The 27,804-nt window shown below is 49.1% G+C and overlaps 1 protein-coding gene across 21 annotated transcripts in view; it reads left to right on the top strand.

Annotated features, from left to right (window-relative positions):
• The window catches only part of MTSS1 (MTSS I-BAR domain containing 1), a 125,674-nt gene that overhangs the window by 15,521 nt on the left and 82,349 nt on the right, over nucleotides 1-27,804 (top strand). For all 21 annotated transcript variants that reach the window (XM_084864841.1, XM_084864856.1, XM_084864855.1 and 18 more), the window contains exons 2-3: nucleotides 9,942-10,003; nucleotides 13,470-13,543. In XM_084864841.1, coding sequence (XP_084720967.1) covers nucleotides 9,942-10,003; nucleotides 13,470-13,543 — 136 coding nt within the window. The remainder of the gene's footprint in view (nucleotides 1-9,941; nucleotides 10,004-13,469; nucleotides 13,544-27,804) is intronic.

The following is a 27,804-nucleotide window of genomic DNA, read 5'->3' on the forward strand; positions in this document are numbered from 1 at the left end:
TGAAGCAGAGGCTTTGGGCTCTGTACAGTGGGACAAAGGTTGTGGGGGGAGGGGTGGATAGGTGTTTTTTACCAGGAGGAGGCCGAATTGGACACAAACGCCCTTATGGGCTCTTGGGTAAGAGCAGCCAGCCCCCAGACTAGGGGCTTAGATTTCGAGCCCCAGGTTTCTAGCTGCGGAGGAGCACTGAGTTTTGGGGGAATCTGGGGGACAGTTTTGTATTCAGAAGAACTGGGCAGACTTAGGGAGCAGTTCATGAAGCAAATGAGGTGTGAGGGCGAACCCTTCCCTGCCCTCCGGGAAGTATGTAAGCTGCCCGGCCTTTGCTCTCCGGGGAAGAGGGGCGCGTTGAGTGCCTGCTCTGCCGCCTGCCTGCCCAGGGTGCAGGGACCGCCGTGGGCCCCGCAGGTCCGTGTAGAGTGAGACGGTGTGCTGGACCATGAAACATGTGGGACTCCTCGGTGCTCCGGACGACTGTCTGAAATAACAGAGGACATACCATGGCGGGAAACATGGAGGTAGGGGCGGGTGGGGGAAGAGGAATTCGGAGAATGGACAAGGAGAGGGATTCCATTTTTTAAGAAATGTCAACCAAGCCGAGACCGGTTTGGCTCAGTGGTAGAATATTGGCCTGCGGACTAAAGGGTCCCGGGTTCAATTCCGGTCAAGGGCATGCACGGTGGTTGCGGGCACATCCCCAGTAGGGGGTATGCAGGAGGCAGCTGATCGATGTTTCTCTCTCATCGATGTTTCTAACTCTCTATCCCTCTCCCTTCCTCTCTGCAAAAAATCAATAAAATAGCCGAAACCGGTTTGGCTCAGTGGATAGAGCGTCGGCCTGTGGACTGAGGGGTCCAGGACATGTACCTGGGTTGCGGGCACATCCCCATTGGGGTGTGTGCAAGAGGCAGCTGATCGATGTTTCTAACTCTCTGTCCCTCTCTCTTCCTCTCTGTAAAAAAATCAATAAAATATATTTTTTTAAAATAAATGAAATATATGTATTTAAAAAAAAAAAGAAATGTCGGCCGTGGCACACACCCCAGTTTTGCAAAAGTTGAAAGGTAGAACCAGAAACCTTGTTGGTGCCCCGGCGACTTTGCCGTATCAGGGCTGGCGCTGCCGACGAATGCTTCTCCGCGAGGGTGAGGATGTTCTCTATCTGCTCCCTCCAGGAGGCTGAGACACTGGCCACGTGTGGCCACTGAGCACTTGCGTGAGGTACTGAATGTTTAGTTTTGTTTCGATGTCATTAATTCCAGTTTAGATAAGTCCATGTGGCCAGCGGCTCTTTTATTGGAAGAGTAGGGGTAGACAAAGGGATTGATCCTTGGCAGAAAACTTAAAAAAAAAAAAAAAAAAACCCAAAAAACAACTACTACTTTGAAGATGCGGTTGACATAGTAGTTGCTCTTTTTTATTTTATTTGTATTGCAAGTGAAGACTACCCCTGGGGATTCTGGGCATGGGGCCTCCTAACGCAGAAGGAAGGACGTCCTTGGCTTTATGAGGGGGTGATGGTTACAAATGGGGCAGTTGGGAGGGTGGCTGGGTGGAGGGAGCACCTTTTGTGGTTCCGTCTTCTTTTCCACGGGCATGTGGCTGCTGGGCACTCGGGCCAGTGGGGAGGGTGGGCGTGCAGGGAAGCACCCATTGATTATCTCCAGGGCTGTCATCCGCTTGACGGACAGGGATGATTAGTGGATCAGGCAAGCTCCGATCAGGGGCGGTTTCTGTGATGGATGGGCTTACCCCGTGCCTTTCATCTGAGGGTCCCGGGAGTCCTTCCTCTCGCAGGGTGGGGTGGGAGAGGGTGGTTTTGGAGTGTGCACGGCCGTCCTTCATCCTGCACCCCCACTCTGGAGCCGGTGCTCCTGCCTTGCACTTAGAGCAGCGAGGGGTCCAGAGGCCCTGCTGTTTAGGTCGGAAGCTTCCTCTGGAAGCTGAGCTCTTCGTTTCCCGGAAGTCTGAGCCCACCCAGGGGTGTGCCCAGAGGAAGGAGGGGAGGGATGCTGTGGGCTGCGCTCCTCACGCTCGCCCCATGAGGTTCCCGAAGATCCACCGAGGGGCCTGGGGGCCGCAGCAGCCCATGGAGATGCTCAGACACGCTGCCCCTTCTCCTGGTGGAAGCAGGTTGGGTCCAGTGTCCACAGGAAACCCGAGGGAGTGATAAAATGACCCTTAGTCATCGCCCTGAGGACAGCAACTGTGAGCATTTCTAGTGAGTTCCTGTAAGACCTTTTTCTGCAAAGCACTTTGTTGTTGTTTTCTTTTCCACTTGGTTGAGGGTCCTAACCATTTCTAGGGTGACACTGTAGATCCTCCCTCAGGGCATTGCCACTGTAACTGGGGGTGTGTGTTTAGGGACCCCCCTACCCCTCCCCACTCACACACGCACACTCGACCCTGTCTAGGCTCCAACAGGCCTGCAGTGGGAAGCAGGGCCCGGCCTGCCTGCTGACTGGTTTCTGTGGCCCTGAGGCTGCACCCCGAGGCTGGGGCTGTTCCTCTCGCTGCCTGCGTTTCCCAGAATCGGGGTAGCACTTGGCCCACAACGTTGGTCAGATCTGCGATCAAATTTCAGATTAGACCTCTCTGGTCCTCCGTTTCCTTGGCTGTGAAATAATAGAAGTCCTTGCCTCGTGGAGCAGTCAGCCTGTAAGAAGAGTATCTGTCCGGCCGTGCGTCTCAGAGTGTGGTCTGGGGACCACAGCCTCACTCCGATTACACACGCAGCATCCGGGCCCCACCGCAGCCCCAGGAAGGAGAACCTGCGTCTTTGCAAGGTCCCCAGGTTTGAGGAGTGTCTCTGACACCTAGCAACCGTTCAGAAAATGGTGCTGCGCGGTGGTGATGGTGACGGGGATGTTTGCCAAGGGGGAGGGAGGATATTGAGAGGTGACCTGTCCAGTCGCATACCCATGACGTGAATTCTTGTCAGCCACAACTACTGGGGAGCCAGCCTTTGCCCGAACCTGTGGACGGCACAGAGGTTTTTGAGCTGGAACCCGATTCTCTATAGCCTGTGCCTGCTTATAGGCGGTGCCCGCTGGCCCCTATTTTATTCTCGGCGAGTCCCAGTCCTCCTCCTTCCTGAGAGTCTCCTCCAACTCTGACGCCTCTGAAACCGCCCCTTCTCCATCACACTCCCGGCCGTCCACGGTCCCCGTGTGGCTGTGTGGTGTCCGATTCCCTCAGCTGTCCTCGGAAGTCCCGCTATCACCGCGGGCCGGGCCGGGCTGGGAGAGGCAGTCCATGCATTATTGATGGCCCATGTTAACCAGCCCTGCCGATGAGCTAACACAGCTTATTCTTCTGCTCCGCGTGTGGGAGGCCATCCTGGGCTTCTGTGTGATACAGAACAAAGCAAAACAGAGCCCACGCCAGAACGGCCACTGGCTGCGCCCTGCGCCCTGCGCCCTGTGCCCTGCAGAAGGCCAGGGGCCTGCTCAGCCTGCAGGCGCGACAGGAGAGAGACGCAGGGCTGAGCCACAGCTCACCCTTGAGGGTGGGGAGAGGAAGCCACATCACATATTTATTTAGGTGGCCGCCACGCTCTTGGGGAGTTGAAAGTTAGCTAGGCCTTTCTCCTCTGAAGTAGAACAATGACTTCCTTCTCCCCACTGCCCAAGGCACCAGGTTGCTGTCAGGTGTGGGACCCCTCAGTCAGCTCCTCTTGTCACCAGGCTGGTTTGGGAGTTTGTCATTGGCCATTTGAATGAAGGCCCCCGCCTCGCCTTCCTCTGCGTCCAATGGGTGGTAAGCTCTGGGCCTTGCCCTTGAAGGCCGCCCCTGGTCCCCTTGTCCACCCGCCCATCTCCTGCTTCTCCCCAGCGCAGCTGCTCCACTGCAGTGTCCTTCCTGCCTCCCCGTCTCCCCTCTTCCCGGATCCTCTCTCGACTTTATTGGACCCTCTTGCTCAGGCCCTCCCTGCCTCCCTGCCGTCCATCTTACTGGAAATGCTTCCCCCCCCTCCCTGTCTCAGTCCCCGAGGCCACAGTTCGGGGGGGGGGGGGGAGACTCAGGCTCATAGATGGACGCCCGTGTGATGTGGGAGAAGCAGGTGCGTCTGAGCGCGCCCGGAAGAGGGGACATTTGAGCTGGGTGGTGACAGCTGAGCAGCAGCTCCCAGGACAGTTGAATCCCCGTGGAGGTTAGGAGACAGCACAGCCTCCGGGGGTGGTGGACGTGGCGAGGGAAGCACAGTGCCCTCCATGGCTGCAGGGTTGGGAGTTAGGGAAGCCTAACTCTGTAGGGAAGCCCACCTCTCGTTCCTTGTGGGACATGGGGCAGTGATGCAGCTCATTAAGTGAGTCCCCTCCATGCTTGTAAACAAGCCCGCCTGCTCTTCCTGTTTCTGGTGTCTGGAGGGAGGGAGAGTCTGATTGGTGTGCTTTTCCTTTCTCGCACAACCACGTGTGATCTGAGTTCTGTGTCCAGCAAACCTGCCTACTAGCCTCTGCAAAGCAACGCAGTGGTCCCCGGCAGGAGAGCCTTTCTTCCCTTTGTCTGTGACTTTGGACTTGGCAGAAGCCGGGTGCTCAGTGGGAGTCTCATTTTTTTATTATTATTATTATTATTATTATTATTATTATTATTATTTTATTTGGGTCTGTCTGGAAAGTTAGGAAACCTTTATTTTATATGTTAAATATATACAGTGTATTTTTAAAAATATATATTTCAAACAAATATGTTTATTGAAATTATTACATATGCCCCTCTCTTTCCCCACTGACCTTTCAGCCTACCCTGTTCCCCACCGCAAGCTTCACCACCCTGTTGTCTGTGTCCATCCATGGGGTATGCCTATATACACACAAGGTCTTTGGTTGATCATCATCTACCCACACACCCCCTTCCCTCTGGGATTCCGCACTCTGTTCCAGGCTTCCATGTCTGTGGATCCGCTCCGTTCATCAGTTTATTTTATTAATTAGATTCCACATATGAGTGAGATCTTGTGATACTCGTCTTTCTCTGACTGGCTTGTTTCACTTCACGTGACACTCTCAGGCCCCTCCACGCTGTCTGAAAAGTGTGGAACCTTGGTGTGTTCTGTAGTGAGCCCCGAGGTGGGGCCTGTGTCGAGGCTGCCACAGCTCGGGGACAGCCTTCCTGGAGAGCTCCTCAGACGCCATCCCAGGCAGAAACATGGCCTCGGGAGAGGACTTGCAGGATTCCTGGCGGGTGGGGTGCAGGTGGGAAGGGGCAGGACTGTCTGGGACTTGCCTCCTAAAAGGGTCCTCAGGGCATGCAGTGTCTCTACCCGCACATTCCCTCTGAAATGTGAGGGTGCTTTCTTTCCTGAGTCTGGGAGTCTAGAACAACTCCTGGCTTTGCCCTGGGACCCTTCCTCCAAGTCCCTACTCCCTCCTCTCCTCTCCCTTCCTCCACACTTCTGGGTGTTTGTAGCAGAACTACTTTCAGGTGGTAGAAACTTTGGAAGAAACTTGAAAAAACTATACGGAGCAACCCAAATCACCTTGCCTTTAAGAGTTAATCACATTTACACACTTAAAAATTTTTTTTTCTTACACAAGGAGGTTTTTGTCTTGCGTTCTTAGAAATCCATTTATTTTAGAACCCATTAAATTACAGGCTGCTTGAAAGAGGTGGGCCTGACACTTTGAGAGACTTCAAAGATCATGAAGACGGGAGAGAGCCGCTCCTGGCAGGCTTCGCGGGCTGCGTGGGTGTGCATGGGCGCGGGCGGCGGGCTGCTCCCCTCCACGAGAGGGGGGACCCTCCTTTGGTTGCTAATTCGGTGAAGACTGAAATGAGGCTCCGAGGGGGGAGCAGGTAAGGAGCTTTTGAAGTGGAGGGAGCAGTCATTTTCAGGAGCGTTCCTCTCTCACTGGAGTACTCCACCCTCCATGCACTCGGGAGGGGTAGAGCCTCTGTCTGACACTGTGCTGTGACTGTGGTGAACTCGGGGTGCCATGCAGTGTGCCCGCATACCGTTAGTTCCGTACTGAGGACGGAGCACGAGGGATTCCCGCCCGGATGGACCGTCTGACTTAGAGAGTCTATGACTTCTCTCCCGACAGCCTGAGCAATGCTTGGATCAGTCCTCTCAACTGTGCATGGAACACTCACTGAGCAGGTTAATGTCTGACCTCCATTCCTCACCCCAGCCCTGGGAAGTAGTGACCGTCCCCATGCAGGGCTCCAGCGACTGACTTGCCAAGGGTCACATTGCAAACGGAGAGTGCAGATTCAGATTGAACTCCTGCATTGGGTTCTTGATTCCTTCCCTACATTCTTCTAGTGTTCAGTGATGTCAGTGTTCAGTGATGGTGATGGAATTGTTTTTTGTTACTATTTATCATTAGAAGGAACAGGCCCTGAGAGGGTGAAGTGACTTCATCCAGTCATTTAAAAAATATATATATTTTATTGACTTTTTTACAGAGAGGAAGGTAGAGGGATAGTTAGAAACATTGATGAGAGAGAAACATCAATCAGCTGCCTCCTACATACCTGCTTCTGGGGATGTGCCCACAACCAAGGTATATGCCCTTGATCGGAATAGAACCTGGGACCTCATAGGCTGACACTCTATCCACTGAGCCACACCGGTTAGGGCCATCCAGTCATTTAATGGCAGGATCCTGGCTAGAACTCAGGGCTCGATGCTCCCTGCTCAGGCTTCTTGCCCCTGGTTCATCTCCGTGACCTTTGTCAGGGGCTCCCTGGATGGGAGTGGTTCACACAGGGGAGAGGAAGAGGTGGCTCTCATGTCCTTCTTGTGTAGATGAGAGGTGATGGTAACTTTGCTAGAAGTTGGTGGTCAGTGGGCCTAAACATGGGCTTTTCAAACAGCTTCCTATACTGCCTTGTGGGTCAGAAAGAGAGCGAATGGCTGTAATTGGTTGTTGAACTCTTGCAATCTTAGGGATGCTCACTGATGCCTGTCTGGACAGAGGTCTCTACTGGCCAGCCAGTGGAGTCTGATCTTGGCCCTCCACTCTTTCTTTATGTGGATGTAGGTGTAGAAGGGGTGTTCCTACCTGGACTGGATCAGAAAATAGTAAATATGTTAAGTGGGTCATTGGATTTTCCCACAAAGTCTGATGGACCTAGAATGGTGGTAAGCCTGAGCTCTTGCAACGTAAGCTAAAATAAAGTGATGGTCTTGGGTTGAAGAACCGGAGCACAAAGGTGGCTGCACGGTGTGGTGACAAGACCTATGCATGGGTGTTGGTGTCAGTAGCTCAGGTGTCGCTGCCTCAGGGCCTCTGCCAGGAACCAGGCGGACAGGACCCCTGACCTGGTGCAGCTTAGCATCCCATGGGAGCACATGGCAGCCTGGAGGTGCAACCCAGAGAGAGGCCTGCGGTGAGGCCACGCAGGTCTCAGATGCACCGATGCAGAATGGATGGGCGCGGTCTAGCAGCTGTGTGTGTGCAAGGGACTTCAGGATCTGCACGGGCAGGACATTCACGGTGCTGCTGTTCCAAAACCTCTAATTTGATCTTAAGCTGTTGTTTTTTTTATGTAAATGACTTTTACTATTTTCATAAAAATGATACATGAGCTTATTAACAACAACAACTAGGGACAGAGAGGAAAGTACAGACAGGAAAGCATTCCATTGGTCCAAATTTTCACTTCCAGAAACAGTCCGTTTTACTGTTTGGTGGGTAATTTTCCAGACGTGAGCCTGTACGTGTTCAGACAGACTTGATTGCTAGAGAAAGGTATATGTGGCACTTTTATAACAAGGTGCTCCATGCCCTGCATATTTTCAAAATAAAAATATATTTTACTTTTATTTAACAGAAAAATTGAAACTGAAGTAATACCAAAGAAATTGCTAACCTTCAGAGAATTGTTTCCGCACCGAAAAAAATAAGTTTCTCAAATATTATTCTTCACCAGGGATGATTTTGCCCCTAAGAGGACATCTGGCATTGTCTGGACACATTTTGGTTGGCACAGCCAGCGATATCTGTGAATGTTACTGGCATCTCGTGAGTACAGGTCCAGGATGCTGCTGCACATCCTATGATGCACAGGACAGCCCCTTAAAAAAAGAATGATTGGGCCCAAAATGTCATTAGTGGCATGGTTGAGAAACTGCTATAAGGGTAAGAAAAAGAGTATTGAAACCATTAGGAAGGTGAAATTATTAAGTTTTAGCTAAATTGCAGCTTCAGACTATTTTGATTGGGCCTTTGTATTGAAAGATGAGATGATTTACTTCATTGTATAGTTTCTCCCTCCTGCCCCTTGACAACAAAATCAAGAGGTGGCCTGTGTTGTTTTTAACATAGCATTTATATTCCATCCTGCAACCAACACCCCCAGGTGTTCAGTGTTAGTTCTATATTTAAATGATTCAATGCCAAACAACACTTCTGTAACCATGGTTTCCGCTTCTCTGGGTTTGTTTGCATCGCCTGTTGGTTTGTTTTGCATCACCTATTGGTTGGTTGGCTACTGATCTGAATGTAAATGTCATGTGCAGGTGCAGGGAGGTGTCAGACCCGCACTGGTTTCACCCTGGCAGAATTGTACCTGCAGGCTTGAGTTCATGTCTGAGTACCTTGCTTAGAAAAAGAGGAGGGAGCCCTGGCTGGTGTGGCTCACTTGGTTGGGCATCGTTCCTTGCACCAACAGGTTGCCAGTTGGATTCCTGGTCAGGACACATGCTGGGGTTCCCGGCTTGATTCCCAGTAGGAGACATGCAGGAGGCAGCTGATGGATGTTTCACTTTCACATCAATGCTTCTCTTTCTTTCCCTCTCTCTTCCTCTCTCTCTGAAGAGCAATACAAAAAAAAAAAAAAAAAAAAAAAAAAGAATAGAAGGGTGACATGATGTTTTCCCAGAATGCTGTGGGGATATGAAGCAGGTAGAGATAGAATTGAATTAGATGGGGGGTATAGGGGGTGCTGAAAGAAGGAAAGCTGTGGGTGAATGTGCTGGTTATCCTCATTCCTTTAGAAAGACTTCCATGTGGAAGCTTGTGAACAAGAGGCTTTAGGGTTTGGATGGATTGTAAATTCATGGTGCTGTCCTTGCCAGAAGCTCTAATTTGATCTTACTTTTTTTTTTATGTAATGACTTCTATTGTCTTTGTAAAAATGATACATGGCCTTATTAAAAAACGAAACAAATGAAATCCAAACTATAGCCAGAGAGGAAAGTATGACCAAGAAAGCAACTCCCTGTCTGAATCTTAGCTCCCGGAAATAGTCCATTTTAATATTGGGTAGACAAATATTAAACGTAACTGTGAAGTTGCCCAGAAGGATAGACTTAGGGCTGCGTGGATGTATGAGCCAGGGTGGGAGATACAGGCTGCCATGGGAGGGTGATGGTTGAAGTGTTCGGGGGGGAAGGGGTGTGGGGGCACCTGTTGTACTTAGATGCTAGCTTCAAGCCATCCTCAGAGCAGCTATACTGTATGTGTGTAACTTCCCAACCTTGAGATTCTGACAGTGCTTCCCAATGGGCACCTGCCCCAGGAGGAGCCCAGTCCCTCTGGTTCCCTCCTCCCTACTGTTTGGAATAAGAGGGAGAACAGCCAGGGCCAAGATCAGGTGGAGAGAAAAGGAGGCTTTCTCAGGAAGTGCATTCCCAGGATATGCAGAATATTTAAGGCAGAGCCTTGACTATCCTGCACATCTTAAAACGTGGACCCGCCATCTATCGACTCAAAGAGGGATGCATCGCCGTACGTATTAGATTCTGCCCAGCTTGTTCCGGCTGGTGTCTGCGGTGTTGACTCGATTGCAGGACTGAGTACATTCTAACCCCATTCCGGGCCAATACGTTTGTCTGTCACCTGGGTAATAGGCCAGACTGCCCAGGAAGACAGCATACACGGGAAGAGATTGTTCCTGTGGAGTCGGGATTGGGTGTTTGTGTTACTGTCTGGGTCACATGTCTGTCACGGCGTGACGTACTGATGGATGGCTTTGTTCTGTTGCAGGGGAGCTACCCGGTTTGGGAAGACTTCATAAACAAAGCAGGGAAATTGCAGTCCCAGCTTCGGTAAGTAGAAGCAGGTCTTCCTTCCCCAGGAAAATGGCAACTCCTTACACAAAGGATGGGATGGGATGGCCCCAACATGCACACATAACATCGGCTCTGCCTCCTCCACAGGAACTTTGAGAGTTGAATGGGGTTATTATACGTAAAGTAATAATGGGCAGCCTTTATAGAGCACTCACTATGTGCCGAGCATATGTTAACTTAAGTAAATCTTAAAACCCCAAGAGCTAGGCGCAGCTGTTACCCCCGTTATACTGATGAGGAAACTGAGTCATGGATAAGCTGAATGAATAACTTATCCAAAGTCACACAGCTAGTAAATGACAGGGATTTGAATTTACAGAGTTCGGCTCCAGAGTCCATTCTGCTTACTGCCTATTCGTATAAAGAGTTCAAAACTCGGTCTTGCCCATTATAGAATCCCATTTACATGAAATGTCTAGAAAAAGCAAATGTGTAGACACAGATGTAGATTGGTGGTTGCCTGGGGCCAGGAATGAAAAAGAAGACTGATGACAAATGGACATGAGGGATTTTTTTGGGGGGGGGTGATGAAAATGTTCCTAAAATTGGATTGCTTTTGGTTGTTTCATAACTCTAAATTTACTAAAAAATTATTGAGTCGTGTAGCTAAAAGGGGTGAGATATATGGTATACAAATTATGCCTCAGTAAAGCTGCTTCAAAAAAACCGTAAGATTTAGTGCTGATAATACCCCAAGGGGCTGTTCTTATTGCTCCATCCTGTGCTTGTTCATGTATCATCTGATAAGAAATAGGAAATATATCAACATCTTCTTGCTAAAACTGTATGCCCATCCACCCGTGGGAAAGGGTTATTTTTGCACTTTGCTGGTGCTCCATGAGGGGTGGGACCTTCAGAAAGCAATCAGTTTCATGGCCCTTGTTCATGGCATACGGGGATGACAGAGTTGATTTGGATGTATGAGGATGGCATGATGCTCGTGGCCTTTGCCTGTGGTCCCAGAGCTTTGGCCTCAGGGCAGGACATGGCATGGCCCCCTGGAGATCAGGAGAGAGGAACTCGGGAGAGGTGGATCTTTTCCCCCTTCATCGCTGCACCTTCCTGCCTGTGGTTTCCACCCATGAGCTTGGGGTTTCCAGAGCCGGGAGTGGACCTCCAGGCGGACATTGGGCCTGGCTTACCACTCCTTCTCTAGTTGTCAAGTGCTTTCACATTTCTTTGCTTAAGAACTTCGTTACTTTCTGCTCCTCTGCTCAGAATGCAGGGCCCTTCTAGCTGTGCATTAGTTACATCTGCAGCCCAACCCCCTCCTCAGCCACTGCTATCATTTATTTCAAATAGGTTAGCCTCCCTCCTGGAGGTGTTGTGTAGTAAAACAATAAAGCACTTATGTTAACCTCTCCCCTGCCCCCCACCCCCTATCACACGCATACTTTTTCTTATCTGGCCTCATTTAACTGTCTGGCAAGCTTTCAAGATGGACCTTGGAAAAGTTTCCCTTTCTTTTTACCGATGAGGAAGCAGAAGCTTCAAGTAATTAACTGATTCAACATATACCAAGTAAGACTTAGGAGCAATCTTATCTTACCGCCACTGGTACAAAGTACATTTTGTAGTTTTTGACAACAGTTAGGCCTCCTGAGAGTGGGGACCATTTCATGACAGGGGCCTCACGCACATGGTGCTGTTGTCTGTATTTGAGAAAGGATGAAGAGAAGGCTAGAAGAGGCAAGTAGGCCTGGAGCACTGAAACCCACAAATCACTCCTTCCTGCTGCCCGGGGCGGCATGTTTGTCCTGTCCGATCGGAGATACCGAGCTATGATTCACCGGGAGCCGTGGTTAAAGCTCTGAAAGCGTCACCCTTGACCACTTCGTTTTCCATGGAGCCCTGATGATGGGTGATGCGCCAGGCACCCGACAGCGGGCTCATTAAATTTGGATGATCGGCATGGACTTGAATGAGAATAAATCCAGCCACCGTGTCAGATATTAATTGTGTGTCAGAATGAGCTATTTATAAATCCCAGGATGTTTGAGAAAGCTAACTTTTCCAGGGTTTGCATTGAATGTCAGATCTTTTAAAAATGTGCTTCCAAGTGGGATTTTTGACATTTTGGTTTTGTTCTTGTATGTCATTAAAAAAACAAAACAAAACTTGAGCAGAGCCTCGTTGGCATGGCTCAGTGGTTGAGTATCAACCTATGAACCAGGAGGTCACAATTTGATCCCTGGTCAGGACACATGTCTGGATTGCGGGCTTGGTCTCCAATGTGGGGTGTGCTGGAGGCAGCCCTGATCAATAATTCTCTCTCATCATTGATGTTTCTAATCTTTCTCACCCTCTCCCTTTCCTCTTTTAAGTCAATGATATAAAAGTGGAGCAGAATGGAAAATATCAGGCCTGATTTTGAAGCTAGGCACTCAGGGACTGGTGCCCGGTGTTCAGAGACCACGCCGAGCACCAGGAACCTTTGTTTCAGAGCCACTGTTTCATAGCTTATATTTAAAGGCCCTTTCTTCTCTGTTTCTCCGTTTTGAACTCTTTCCTTTTTCATCTTTATTTTTATCTTCCTTCAGAACCATTGCATTCATTCACATTGCTAAGTCAAGACTGTTTTCGTGTGTAAAACACTTAGAACTACATCAGGCTAGAGCTGGATTGGAAAGTACACATCTTGGGGCTGGCGTGCTTGTTTGGGGGGGTCCCCCATCTGCTCTTCCCTGAATGACGTCTCGGATCCCAGCTCCGGGAAGCGGAAGACCGCAGAGCGCTCAGCGCATCTTGTAGTGCTCAAGGGCATGTGGCGAATAAAAAATTATTTCTAGGCCAGCAGATGAGTGTAGTGGCTTCTCCCTATTCTCAGCTGTTAGGACTTTAGAAGATGCAGTTAGGTAGCCTACGGTTGGAAAAAGATCTGTTTCACTGTGATGACGATTTAGGGGGAAGGTCACACAGCCAGGATCTTGATGTGTAGTGGGACCGGCCACCAGCCCCAGCTCTGGTCTGCACGTAGCTGGAAAGCCACCTTGTAGATGTGTTCCCCGTTTTCCCTTCTCTAGCACGAGCTACTTCCACTAGATGATCTCTGGCTAAGATTCCTACTCTAAAGTTAATTTCCACTGGAACCCTTGGCAGTTTTTAACCATGTTTCTCTTTTCGGTAGAAACACCTGTCCTTCCCTCCTTTGTGAAATGTTACCAGGTAATAATTGTATAGGACCAGGCAGGACGGGATGGGAGGAATGGCCGGCGTTTATTGACTGGCACCGGAGCAGCTGGGTGTTATTGGGGCGGAGTTGGGAATAACAGGAGGAGGAGGAGGAATGCCCCCTAAGAAAAAGGTGGGACCACCAAGCAGAAGGTCGTCCTTGGCCCTCTGGCTGGGTTGTCCTGAGGGTCACGTGCAGCCCTCCGCGGAGGCTTTCGCCCTTGAGCGGTAATGACATTCCTCATGCCTGTGTCATCTGTTTGTGTTTTAGGACGACAGTAGTAGCAGCAGCTGCCTTCTTGGACGCCTTTCAGAAAGTGGCCGACATGGCTACCAACACACGTGGTAAGCAGATGGAGGGTGGCTCCCGCCGGCGCTGCCTCCGGCTCCCAGGCTCTTTCCCTGGGGTGGCTTCCGGGAGGAGCCATCGGCGCGGACTTGGACTTAAAATGTTGTTAACGCTGTGGGGTTCCACATAGTACATGTTTCAGACACAAGAGAAGAAGGGAGAGTGGAGGGAAGGAGCCACTTTTCCTTTAAAAGAGGCCGGAGGTGTCTGGACCTGTGTCCCGTTCGCTTTACCGAAGGGCTGGATGCAGAGCCCTGAGCTGTGCATTTGGGTGTAGTTCGCTTTTCCCTTTTCCCAAGGGTTGTCCTGAGGTTTTCCTCCTTCCCTCTGGGAACAGGAAGCGGGAAGCATGAAGGGCAGACCGTTTACCTGGGTTCTATACAACAGGGAACTCTTGTGTAAGTGGTGTCCTATTGTTTTGTATTTGGGTCTCCCACATATGACTCCTTCATGTCCAAACCCGCCAAAACATAGTGCCCAGAACATGGTGTTTACAGTATGTATATTCAATCAAGGGAAAAAAGCCTTTGGAAATAGTTGAATGGTTTCAGTGACCACTGAGTCATACAGAAGACACATGAGAACATGTGAAAGTCACAAAGAAGAGAACGAATACTCCTGTATCCACCACCATTGTTAGAAACACGCCATCAGCTCCTCAGCCCACCAGAGAAACCCTGTTCAAAGTGGCTTGCCTTCTCCTTCCTCCCAGGCAGACAAGCACGCGTGTCTTTCCCGGTCTGCTCGTGCCCTGGCAGCTAACGCTTGTTCTTGACGTTGGAAAATGTGGGTGTTGCTCCCAGTTACACGAGAGTTTGGCTTCTCTAATGCACTGGGAGGTACCTCCGAAGGGATTCACCGTTTACCGTAAGGAGCTCAGTGAAATATTCGGGCGAATGTGCAGCAAGCACACTTCTCATTCATTCCAGAAACCTGGAAACGGATCCCATGTCAGACCTTGTCATGGGGCCACACACATAAATGCATTGCTTTCCTGGTCCCGGAGGAGCTTGGGATTGAAAGGGGGATATGCAGTACATGAATGGAGAATTTCAGCGTAGAAATACGTTTGCTGGAATAACAGTGGCAGAATAGCAGGTGGGAGTAGGTGGTGGGGGGAGATATGAAAAAGAGAGTAATTGCCTCAGCTCAGGGAGATGAGGGCAGTCTCCAGGGGAGGGAATATTTCTCTTCGTTTCCAAGATGTTTCAGAAGATTCCCTAGGAGAATGTGATGGCGCCCTCGGAGCAGAGGCGCCTTTGTCTGGTTTGCCGGCTCGATATGGGTCTTAACCACTGTGTTTATTAAGCCCTTTAAAAAAATGATTACATAGTTCACAGGTGTCCACGGTAGGAGCTAGAAAATGTAAATATGAAGAAGAAGAGAACATCGAAGCCAGTCTTCACCATTGTAAGTGCTGTTGGGTCTGTTTTATAGCACTTCCTTCTATCTCACTGGGATGGGAACTGGACTTGTCAGTTGTGTTGATGTCTTTCTAGAACAGCCACCAGAATGTATCTCTCTTTTTTTTTTTTTTTTAAGTTGCTTTAATGCTTTAAGAACTTAGATATATGGCATTGCATTTTCAAGGCTCTGTGATTCTTAAGTTTTTATATTTTAATATTTAATTATGGGATGGACCCTAAAGGATGAATAAGAGAGACATCCCCTGACTGCCTCTCATTTCCTGCAGTGGGAACCTGGCTGCCCCCCGGGGGGTTCTCAGTGGGAAATGGGAGGTCCTGTAAGTTCTCATGGTTGAAGGGAAAAGCAGAGCAATTATTTGTGGGAAAAGAAACCAGAATAAGCTCTCTGCAGGTGCGATGGAGGGGGAGTAGGAACTTAGAGGTGATGTATTGGACAAAAACCAAATAATGTCACAGAAAACAGACTCTGCTTTGATATCTTTTTAAAGTCTTTGATTTCTGGTCATTTTTAGCGATTCCAGAATACTCCCCATCTGGCCATGTGCACCTGGGGTGGGGGGTAATAACCTTCTGTGGTATGAGGGAAGGTGAAGACTCTCGTGTGACCTAAAAAGTATCTGGTTCAGAGAAATATATTTCATGGAGATGACAAGAGAGAAACTTGAACACAGTGCACTTCTTGTATGTTCAGTAAGCATCAGAAGTGATTTCTATGAAGTTGAAGTTTACTTAAAATTGAGAAATATAGAACATGCTCTTGAGTTAAAAAAAAAAATTATGTAACAAAATATAGACAATTAAACCCGCCCTCCCAGTACCCTTTGCTGGGACTGGGTTTAGTGTTATGTACTGACCTTTTTGCATATGTAAACACATCTGGGAGGGGAAAAAGCTAGTTGCAGGGTAATATGTAGAATGATATATAAAATAAAGTATGGCTGTATGATCTTTTTCAAAGGTAGCCCATAAGAAACATCATCCCTGTGCTTTTCCACCCCAGTCTAGGGTTGTGATCTTTTGAGTCATCAGCTGTAGTTGACCATGTTCTGGTCAGATGGAATTTCACTGTCCAGATGTAGCACAGTATAATCACTCTTCTATCGAGGGATATTTAGATTATCTCCATGTATTTGTTATTACAGGCTATGCTGCAATTAATGCCCATGTCTGCATCCTTTTGGAGATCTGTGCGTGATCTATTTTTAATGACGTATGCATCACCAAGGAAACGATGAATCTGTAGAAATGCTTCAAGCTGTTTTGGTCAGCAGTAAATACATATTTGGGCTCAAGGTCATGACAGGCTGTAACTCTACAGTTGGCAGTTTGATATCTACCCTCTACAGAAAGTCCAGTGTTTTGCTTAGAGCCTGGAACTGTCTTTTTCTCTTTATCCTCACCAAGAATATTTTTTCCATTGATTTTTTGAGAGAGAATGGAGGGGAGGGTGGAGGGGAGAGAGAGAGAGAGAGAGAGAGAGAGAGAGAGAGAGAGAACAGTGTGACAGAGACACATCGATTGGTTGCCTCTGCACCGTTCCCGACAACCAAGGTAACATGCCCTTGACTGGGAATCCAACCCATTACCCTTCGTTGTGAGTGGGCCTATGCTCTAACCACTGAGAAAACTGTCCAGGGCCATAAATGTCTTGTTTGAATCTTCCTTGCTGGAGGTGACAAGGGAATAGCAGTTATTCTTAAGTGCATCTCATGATGGGCCAATGTCTGTCCAGAATTTCAAGCTAGCAGATCTCTGGTTTCCAAACGTTAGTATTCTATATTGTTTCCCAAAGAAAACAGCTCTGAAAGGTCTTCATCCTTTTTTGCAAATATTTTACAGTAGCTGTTAATACAATTTATTTAGGAACAAATTTTAAAGCTAGTCACTGTAAGAGCAAAATCGATCTAATCTCTGTGTAACTTGTTAAGTAGGATGTGGAAATATGTCCCAACTCTGTTTGGTTCTATTAAAAAAGAAAAATAGGACAAGATGCTCTTACGATGTGTGTACTTAGATTAATAATTAAACTATAATGGGACCTGGGCATTTATTAGCTGCAGAAGACATGGCACAGTTTCACATTTTATTGATTTTGCCAACCTGTGTTTAATATGGAAGTGCACCCCTTTTTGTGTTACCGATCACGAAAGATTAGTGGCTGGGCCTTCGGTATACTTAGGACTTTTGGGGCAGCATCACCATCTCCTCATCCAGGAGGGGAGTTGAGAAATGTTTGAACGGACTGCCATGCAGTTGTTGGGTTACTTTACAAAACAGACAGTGAACTAAGGAGGGTGCCTCGGCCCTCTACAGCAGAGGTGCCCGTTTCTGGGACCAGCATCCCCACTCGGTGAGCACGTGTCCATGCACACCAGGCCGGGCTCTCCGTGTTCGCGGAAGGCAGGCGTGCTGAGCGATGGAATGCTCTGTCTTACTCAGCACTGGCCCTGCGTGGCCGTGGCGTCACTGCCGAGGTCAGGAAGGGCCGTTGAGGAGCGTGCTGCTGTGTGACTTGCAGTCTTGGCTGCCTCCTTGTGCCTCTGTCATTACTCCAAAGCTCTGATGGGCCGTGTTGGGGATATTTAGATGATGACACACCATACCCATAGGAAGGGCTTTAAGATCATAAAAGGAAGGAAATGGATCTCCAGCAGACGAGGTCATCTGTAACGTCCCAAACCCTTTACACGTCACTTTAAAAAAACGGGCGGTGGTTGGAATCTTGAGACTGATGGCGAACCTATTGGACATGCAACGCGGGCTGGGCTCTGTCCTGTGTGCTCTACGTGTACTGAGTCTTCTTATTTTAACAGCCCCAGGAGGTAGGTGCTCATGACCTTCATTTCAGGTGGTGAGATGGAGGCAAAGAGAGTTTCCATAAACTGACCACGGTCGTGTGGCAGGTAAATGGTGAAGCTGGAGTCCGGCCCAGAGCCTAGAACTGAACCACTAAATTATGACTCCTTATGTAAGCAGCTCCTGGATTTAGTACATGTTTGTTATTTGCTTAAAAGTTACTGCTCCTGATCGGATTTTAAAAAACAATCCATATTCCCCCGGGGAGTAACGTCCAGCTTGGGAGCTGGGATGCCTGCGTTTGTCTCCTGGCTGTGTGGCTCCAGGTAATTTTATTTCACTTCTCTGGGCTCTCATTCTTTCACCTGTAGCTGGGGTTTTCCCAGGACATAGGGCTCTAGGATCCTGCCATTTTAAATCTTGATTTGGCCCTATTAAATCCACAAAACGTGAAGGAATCCGGGCTGTCTGACTTTTCTAAGTTAACTTCAGAGTCTGCTCTGGAGACAAGGGGAGTGCAGGAAGCACAGTGAGGCAGAGGATAGTGGAGGGGAGGGGGCTGGTTAGGGGGGAAGAATGGGAACGACATCTGGGCATTGGGGTGACCCGAGCTCGAAAGAGGCTCCCGCTCAGCCATGTGCCTGAGGAGGGTGGTGGGAACTTGTAAGACGGCCATTGAGGTCCAGGCGTGGGCGTTAACCAGTGGGCCTGGATCGCCAAGGTTCTGTGCATCGGTGAAGAAAACCCCTGTGGCTCACGTTGGATAAAGCAGTCTTGGTCCTTAAAAACATGTTCTGTGCTTTTAGTGTAGATTTTGTTAAATGTTATGGTCTTTAGATCTGGCTGTGTGGATGAGACTTAAATTTGTTTTAAAGTACAGATTTCAGGGCCCTGCCTCGTACCTATGGAATCAGAATAATGGGGGTGTGGAGCGTCCCGGGAGGATAAGGCCACATCTTGCCACAACCCACCTGTCCAGTGACATCTCCGCCCATGGCTGGCAGTTCCACCCACAAAGAAATGCTCACTCTTCCCTGAAATCCTTAAAACCTTTCATCTCTGCCCAGTCAGCATGGCTCAGTGCTGGAGCATTGACCTATGAACCAGGAGGTCACGGTTTGATTCCCGGTCTGGGGCTCGGATGCCCATTGTGGGTCGTGCAGGAGGCTGCCAATCAGTGATTCTCTATCACTGATGTTTCTCTCCCTCCCTCCCTCCCTCCCTCCCTCCCTCCCTCCCTCCCTCCCTCCCTCCCTCCCTCCCTCCCTCCCTCTCTCTCCCTCTCTCCCTCTCTCCTTTCCTCTCTGAAACAAGAAGAACATACATTTAAAAAAAGAGAAAGCAGTTGGTCTCTTTCTGCTTGCATGTGCATTCCAGACCCGGAACGCCCTTCCCAGCCCCCCTCCCCCTCCCTCCCCCCCTTCTGCCCCCTTTAGATGCTCAGGATCTGCTGCTTGCTTTCCAAGAGCCTGGTAAGGAGTCCTATGGCCTGTGAAACGTTTGCCCCTCTTTCCCAAGGGAAGCAGTTTCCGGGCTCAGGGCCTCTGCGGCACATGCTTCCTCTCACCTCACTCCCTGTGGGGTCACTGCCTTCCCCAGAGGCTGCAGACCCTCCAGGACAGGAGCTGCCCTACTCCCCTCTGAGGGACCCGCTACCCAAATGCGAAGTCTCTGGCATTGGGCAGGATGTCGGCAGGGTGTGCACACAACACCAGGCAGGCCTGGGTGAGGAAGGCTGTCGTTTCTGGGGACAAGAGGCTGCTGGGATGGAGCCTTCTGCAAGATTCCACTTGGGATGTCAGAACTTGTATCTTGGGGGCTCTCCCTGAGACTGAGCCTCTGGTAGGATGTGTGACTTCCTACTTCATGTACCTGAAGAGGGCTCAGCATCCCATGACAAGGCCCTGGGAAGGGGGCCTGGTAAAAGGTGCTGCCTGCTGTGGCGGGTGGGGGAGGGAGGGGAGGTATGGGGAGGTGGTTTCCAAGAGGCAGCCAGACTGGTTTTGTTTGCCCCCAAGTTCTATTTTAACCAGGTGGTTTCAGGACCCACCAGTGCTCAAGTCCTGAGCTCTCTTTCATGGCATTGGAGCCATATTATTTCTACCTAAGAGGCTACTTAGCCACAAAACAGAGAGAGAGAGAGAAAATTAATTATTTAAAAACGTCTTTAAAAAGCTCCTTCTCACAGGCCTAGAACTGAATACTCGTTAAATATAACCTGAAAGGAGCACAGCCACATTCACTCATTCCATTAAAAATAAAAAGGTGTAAGCTGCTGCCTGCGAACCTATGGGTGTGGCTGTGGGTCACAGACTGACTTTGAGCTCTCTCACAGGCCAATCTGGGTTCCTTAGATAGTTTGGTTATTGTCCCGAGAATTCTTACAGGAAAAGTAAGAACTTGGGAGTAGTTTGAGAAATAAGCTCAGTTATAGCCCTAGCTGGTTTGGCTCAGGGGACAGAGCAGGGGCCCTCGACTGAAGAGTCAGGAGTTCGATTCGGGTCAAGGGCAGGTATCTCGTTTGCAGGCTAGATCCCCGCCCTGGACAGGTCTGTTTCTCTCTCTCTATCTCTCTCTCTCTCTCTCTCTCTCCCTCCCTCCCTCCCTCCCTCCCTCCCTCCCTCCCTCCCCCACCCCTCCACTCCTTTCCACTGGAAACATCAATGAGAAAATTTCGAGGTGGGGATTAACAGAAAAAACAAATGAGAAGAAATAAGCTGAGTAAGTTTTCTTTAACAGCTGAACTTTTTGTTTTGAAAGATTCGAGGGACAGTGTATTAATTTTTCTGATGAACTTAATTCCAACCAAGACTTTACAGGTAATAGGAGGAGAAGAAGGAATGGAGCGGAAAGCATCCCCTGCGGCCTGGAGAAGCTTATGGACAGTTGGCCCAGGGTGATTTCCCTCAGAGCCTGTGCATAGCTGTTGTGGGTGCTCTAAACCTCAGCTCTGGTGTCCCGGAGCCGGACGCCTCTCCAAGCCCAGGAGACAGATGCTGATTTGTGGAAAAGTGTATCAACGGAAGCACGTCCTAGCTTGCTCGCACCTGTATTCTCTAACATTGTAATACACAATACATGCATCCAGGCATGCAGTTTTTAAAAATATATATGTTTTATTGATATTTTACAGAGGAAAAGAGAGGGATAGAGAGTTAGAAACATCGATGAGAGAGAATCATCGATCAGCTGCCTCTTGCACACCCACTACTGGGGATGTGCCCATAACCAAGGTACATGCCCTTGACCGGAATCGAACCTGGGACCTTTCAGTCTGCAGGCCGACGCTCTATCCACTGAGCCAAACCGGTTTCGGCCAGGCATGCAGTTTTTTGTTTGTTTGTTTGTTTTTGTTTTTTAAAATATCCTCCAGTGAGGATTTAAAAAAAAATATATATTTTATTGATTTTTTTACAGAGAGGAAGGGAGAGAGATAGAGAGCCAGAAACGTCGATGAAAGAGAAACATCGACCAGCCGCCTCCTGCACATCCCCCACTGGGGATGTGCCCGCAGCCAACGTACATGCCCTCGGCCAGGCATGCAGTTTTGACAGTGACCTAGAATCTCTCGATTGCCTTTCATTTGGGGGACTTTGAACTTGACCTCTTGATTTGATTCGCATGAGGAAGCCCTAAGCAAATTTTGCTCTGCTGGTAATTCATTTTGAAAATTCTCATTGCTGTACTACTGTAGGTGGGTGTGAGAGTAGGAACAAAGCTGTGAGAAATAAAAACATTTGTAGTTGGTTAAAGTGGGAAATCGGCCGGCCAATGAAGTTATCTTCCTCCCATATTTCTGTTTTATCCTTATTCCCCGCCCTTCCCCTCCACCCCCGCCCTGCCCCATCCCCTCCTCTTGACTTGCAGGCCTGCTTCAGGACTTGACAGCTCCAGTGTGTGCTGTGTGAGAGACCTCAGGCCAGTCCTGACCTGGTGGGGCTTTTAGGCTGAGCCGGGCATTTTGTGTAATAGAATGGCCTGTGATATGGAAATGGTACACATTTTTTGCTATGTAACGTGGGAGCCACTAGCTCCTTGGGTTTACTGGGCCCTGGAAATGTGGCCTGTGTAGCCGAGGAACTGATTTTCTGGTTTTTAAATCTTACTCGTTTTAATTGAAACGGCCACCTGTACCTCGTAGCTACCCTGTTACCAGCATAGGCGTAGCGAGTGGAATGCTTCCATAAGGAAGGCTTGTCTGCTCTAACAGTAAGCGTGATATTCTGTGAGTCCCCTGATGTATTCTCTCCATGTCAGGGAGCTTATGGAGGGCTTCGGTGTACCGAGGGCTCTGGGGAGGCACCGGTCAGTCGGAAAGGGGCCATGTCTGAGGCTTTGGGTCCGTGGTGGCCAGGGTTTAGGCAGGCAAGTGGTGGGGGTGTCAGGCGGAGAGGAACATGTGAACAGTAATAATAATTTCAAACAGGAAGTGCATCCCTGTTCTTTTTAAAGCATGTCCCTTTCATGCATTCTCAGTGGGCGAGACAGTATTCCGAAGAGGGTCACCATTGGTTCTGAGGAGGGGAGGGGATCGTACCCTTTGTATATACCAGGCACAGATATGAATGGATACAATACATAGACAGGCACACCTATGCCTGTAGCATTAAAAGTTGTATGGCAAAAGGGGCAATTACAGGGGGAATGTCCAAAAAGGCTCTTTATGGGGATGATGGTGGGGGAAAGCTTGAGAAGATCGTTTTGTGATGAAGGCCTAGCATTTAAGACAGGTCAGCCTTTTCACTATTGCCCCATTCAACGTGCCTTTAAAGAATTCCCATGAGCATGATGAGGGTGGTTGCTGTTAAGATACTTTATAGGAATTAATGGGGTTGGCAATCCAAGGTCCATGGACTTGTCATAAGAAGTTGCCCCATGTTGACCAATAGGTGGGTCCTGAGGCACCCAAGACCGGCTTCCCTCCTCATTGCTGTCAAAATTACTCTTTAGCCACATGTGGATGTGAAGAAAGACTTGAGTCCTGCATATGTCCTAAAGCCCTTCCTTAATTGGACTTTATGGCTATATTCCTTTCAATGAGGATTTATTAGTATGTTTGTGTATATGTTTCTGTTTAATCAGTGTAACAACATATGTCACTACCTGCATATGCGTATGTGCGCGTATGCGTGTGGTGTGGCCAGGAGTTTGGAATCATGAACCTCATTGATCCTTTCTTGATGTTGAAACTGATGACGGACAGCACCGTTTACTGACCTTCGGTTGTGCAGCGATAGTTGCCAGGGACGGCTGGTCCTCTGTGGTCAGCCTGCGTCCTGCCTGCGTCGCTTTTGGCTTTTCACCGTGTCTTCCCGAAAGGACACGTTGGAGAGCCATTTGTGTGGGTTGGCCTGAAAGATGGTAACCCGAGTCCCAATATTATGTAAGCGTGTCCAGAGCAGGATGCTGCCAGAACCCTAAAGTCCTATACCAGGGAGAGCGAGGAATACCCAAATTCCACCCAAATTCCACCCAAGACCCACCGCTGGCCAGAGAGAGGAGCATTGATTCCCACTCAGCCGAGTGGCATTATCCCGGTCTGCCCTGGCGTGTTTTCCCGGGAGTGCTTGAGTCAGGATGCGTGCTGGTTTCTGTCTAACCTCGGCAGCCTTCATGGATGCAGGCGGTTCGGTGGCGGAGGTGCTGGCAGCAATGGGAGGAAGGTCGGGCGTGGTGATAGGTGACTGGTTGGCGTGTGTGCAGCTCGGCTGAGTGGTCCGTTAGGCGGTTTCCATACGAAAGCCACGCTCTCAGCCCCTCACCCTTTCCGTTTCCCAGGCTGCCCTGCATTTTGGTCGCAAGCCGTGAGGGTTCTCCCTTCCCATCCTAGTCCTTTTCTCCTCCTTGACTTTGCATTTGGCTTAATAACTAGTACTCCTCCTCCCCCTCCCACTGCCACTTGGTGCTCCCATTGGTGCTGCCGCTCACACCAATGTGTCGTAGTCATTTCTGGTAAAACACTGATTAGCATTCATGAGAGAGAGAATGCAATCATTCTAGTTTTTACTGATGAGGCAAACCTCCCCCCCCCCCCCCCCCCCAAACACACACACACACACACATTGCTTTCCTTGGAAGATCTTTGCCATGGAGTCGGGAGCTTGGTTTGGTCGCCCACCTCAGATAAAAATAGCCGCGTGGAATGTGAATGTGAACTCGAGACACTTGAAGTTGTCAAACTAGTGTATTCTAGGATGAGTCTACGCCTCATCGCGTGGCTGCCTCCTCTCTGCTCCCCCCGAGAAGGCCCCCGCCCGGAAACAGGCAGGAAACGTGAAAACTGCTTTGCGTTAACCATTTCACTGTCCCTGACCACGTGTGCCCTCCTGGCGGAAAAATGTGAAACGGGGGAGTCACTCAGGGGACAAAGAATAATTGCAAGGTCTTCTTCTATCACCAAGAAACAGATGGTGAATTCTCCTGGTACATTGTTTAAAATTTTGATTTTTTTTAAATGCTTCAAAATATATATGTTGGCTAAAGAGAGAATTACCTGGAGGTTTTTTGTTTTGCTGCATCTTGTTTTTTGCTTGCTTGTTTTTTGCTTTGTCTTTTTAACGAAGTCTGGTTTATCGGTTTATAGGAACTACAGGGTTTTTCTCTAGACCATCTAGTATCTCGTGCAGCCCTTTTGTTCTTACGGAGCGGGCTGAGTGTCAGCAAGGGGGAGGCACTCGCCAGGGCCACTCGGCTGGTCGGCGGGCAGTGGGGCTGCCCATCCCAGCCCCGGGCTGCCTGTCTCACGGCTCCCCCTGGAAACCGAACGGCAAAGCGTTGTCCCCTCACGCCCTGCCCTCTCGGTTAACCGGGGAGGGTATTGAAGTTGAAAGAACGTGTCTGTACAGACCAATCCCAGTGCTCTCGTGTGTGTAAAGTTTTGTGTTTGCTTGTTTGTTTATATGGCATCCTTGATCACGTGGCTTCCCGGAGCAGTTTTCCCCTTCAGTCCTCCTTCTATGGAAGATGGTTTTGTTTTCTCGTAGCTCCGTGGGTGGGTGGGCGGGCTGTTTTGTTTCTATTTTGGTCACGTGTTATATATGACATAAGCATATTTGTCTGTGAGAACCACTAGGCTTCTTTCATCTACATTGGCTTGGTTTTGGGAATACATCTTTACCTGCACTCACATGCACACACACACACACACACACTCACACGCACACACAGCGTGTGGATGCCCAGATGTTTAAAATTGCACGGGACTCTTACTTCTAGTAAAAGCTGCTGCTGTGGAAGTCTGCAGCATTTCCTGCTGTGTGCGCCAGGACCCAGGGACCCTGGTTACCATGGAAACGGACATCCAGCCGCTGGGTGGTACTTTCCTTTAGAGCTGCATCTGAGCACATTTCACAGTTCAGTACAAGGCTGCTGCTTCCGCTTTTAAAATAAGGAGCCGGATGGGGGAGAGCTGAGGGATTGCAGATTTTAAAAAAATACCGTTTCTGCTAAGGTAGACCGAGACCTTTAACATGCACTCTGTTACTGGGGCTGCACCATTACCCAGGGAAGGCCAGAGGCCCCTGATCAAATGCAGGAGCACCGTGGCGGGGACGGTGGGCCTGGAGCCGTGCTGCTGGCCTGTGGGCCCTGTGGGAAGAACACGGGTGCAGGGCTGACGCCGGCTTTATTCCACTGGCCCCAGGAGAACCCATTGGGGTGTCAGAAGGGCCTGACCGCAGACAAAAGACCTTCTGCTCTGAGTAGGTGCCCTCCATCCTGTACCTCCTGACCCCCTCTCTCTGACCGCGCCCAGAGAACCTGTTCTGAGAGCCTGGAGGGCTTGCCCGGGTTGTAGCCCTCAATCTGCCTAGAAACACATGATTGCCATCTGTGCCCGGTAGAAGGCAGATGCTGATTATGAGAGGGATGCTCCATTTGGATAGTTCCGATTTCCAGCGAAGTGCAAGATATGTTGTTTGTCCTGGAACCGAAGGAAAGAACGAGCCGTGTACATGTGCCCCTGACCTCAGTGGTGGTGGCCGTCCCTGCTGGGCACGGGCCACAGGCGGGCACACACTGGTGTTTGTTGTTCCACTGTGTTTGTACCAAGCCGGCGCTGGGAGCCTGTGTGATGTGCAAACAGCGAGGCAGCCTGGAGCCTTGCCTGTCGCAGGTGGCAGGACCTTCGTCCAGCCTTGGCCTTGGGTTTACAGAGGGCCTTCTGCTGGTGGGGGCACTCAGCTGCTCTGTCTCATGGAGCCTGGTGGTAGGAACCTTGCAAACCAGGGAAGCCAGCTTGGCATCTTGAAGTGACTTTGTTAAAATGTCACACAGGCAGCAAAGCCTGGAGTGTGTGTGCCTGACCCTTCAGCCCACATTCACTCTGCTTCTAGATCAGTTGTATGTCTAGAACCACGTAGGAACTTAGACCAGGGCTTCTCAATTGTGGCATGATTGCCATTTTGGGCCGAATAATTCTTTGTCGGGAGGGGCTGTCCTATGCATTGTAGGGTGTTGAGCGACACCCCTGTTATCTACCACACCCCCATTGTGCAAGCAAGAAATGTCTCTAGATGTTGCCAAACGAGGGGCAAACATGGCCCTGGCTGAGAGCCTCTGAGCTCCATTGTTTAGGTGTTGTTACCTGACAGTTCGAGGCCACTGTGCTGTGCCTTTTGGAGGCGATTACACACAGCTGGCTCCGTGAAGCTAGGTTTTAAATCATTCAGAGATAAGTTATGATTTTTAGAAATGTCACAGTGCATGCTTTGTTTTACCTGATAGGTGGTATAAAACTTTCTGCAGAGTCTACACCTTACCAAGAACAACTACTTGGTCAGTGTAGGATCCTCAAAGGGGTCTATGGGACATCTTTGTATTTTCTCCTAAATTCTGCCGTGGACCTTAAACTGCTCTTAAATTTTTTTTTTTTAATTTTTTTTAATTTAAAAAGTGGTGGTGGTGGTAAACTCTATGTTAGGTATAGTTTATCATGAAATCAAAAAAGCCCGTACTCAGTAAGCAGCTGTTCCCCGTCTTCCTCCCCCGCCAGCCTGTGGCACCCACCCTGGCTGTATTTCGTGTTTTACTCGTCATTGAACCCCTGACCCCTAACGTGGTACGTAGTTGCTAAGTAAAACTGTTTCATTAATGAAATGAGCCTTTTCTCTCACACTGATTTGTCTCTGTAGATCTCTTCAGTAGCTTTCTAATGAGAAAAGTCAGCTCTAAGGACGTTTCTGTGAAATTTTTCACCACTTCTCTACCGAAATGTATATAGAAATGCCTCTTAAACCAAAACCAATATTCTGGTCCCGTGGTCGGCAAACTGTGGCTTATGAACCACAGGCGGCTTTTTGGCCCCTTGAGTGTGGCTCTTCCACAAAATACCACGGCCTGGGCGAGTCTATTTTGAAGAAGTGGCGTTAGAAGAAGTTTAAGTTTAAAAAATGTGGCTCTCAAAATAAATTTCAGTCTTTGTACTGTTGATATTTGGCTCTGTTGACTAATGAGTTTGCCGACCACCACTCTAGTCTATCTGCTTATCTTGTTTATTTTTTAATCCTCCCCCAAGGACATGCTTAGAGAGAGAGTGAGATAGATAGGGAGAGAGATGTGGGGAGAGAGAGAGAGAGAGAGAGAGAGGAGAGAGAGAGAGAGAGAGACAGACATCAATTGGTTGCCTTTTGTATGGGCCCCAATCTGGGATTGAACCTGCAACCCAGGTATGTGCCCTGACCGGGAATTGAACCGGCAACCTTTCCGTGAACAGGGCAATACTCATCCTACTGAGCCCCGCCGGCTGGCTATCTTGGTTATTTTTAGTTGACATTTTGAGCCAGTAATGGTGGTTGGGAAAAGTTAATGTTTTTGACCCGATTTCTTCCTGGAAATATGGCTGCCCTGTTTGTCTTTTCTTTTATGCTCACAACTCACAAAATCTTGTTTTCCCCCGTTACTCTATAATTTATAAAAGTTGTATTGCAGTTGGCTTGGGGAGAATTTACTTAAGCATAGCTGAGCCTTTATATTTTCCTTCTGGCATGGACAAAAGCATCATTAATTATGAATATGAATTCCTTTTGCAAAATGAC

This window comes from Pipistrellus hanaki (assembly GCF_964339955.1).
Source record: "Pipistrellus hanaki genome assembly, chromosome: 17".
Taxonomy (NCBI): Eukaryota; Metazoa; Chordata; class Mammalia; order Chiroptera; family Vespertilionidae; genus Pipistrellus; species Pipistrellus hanaki.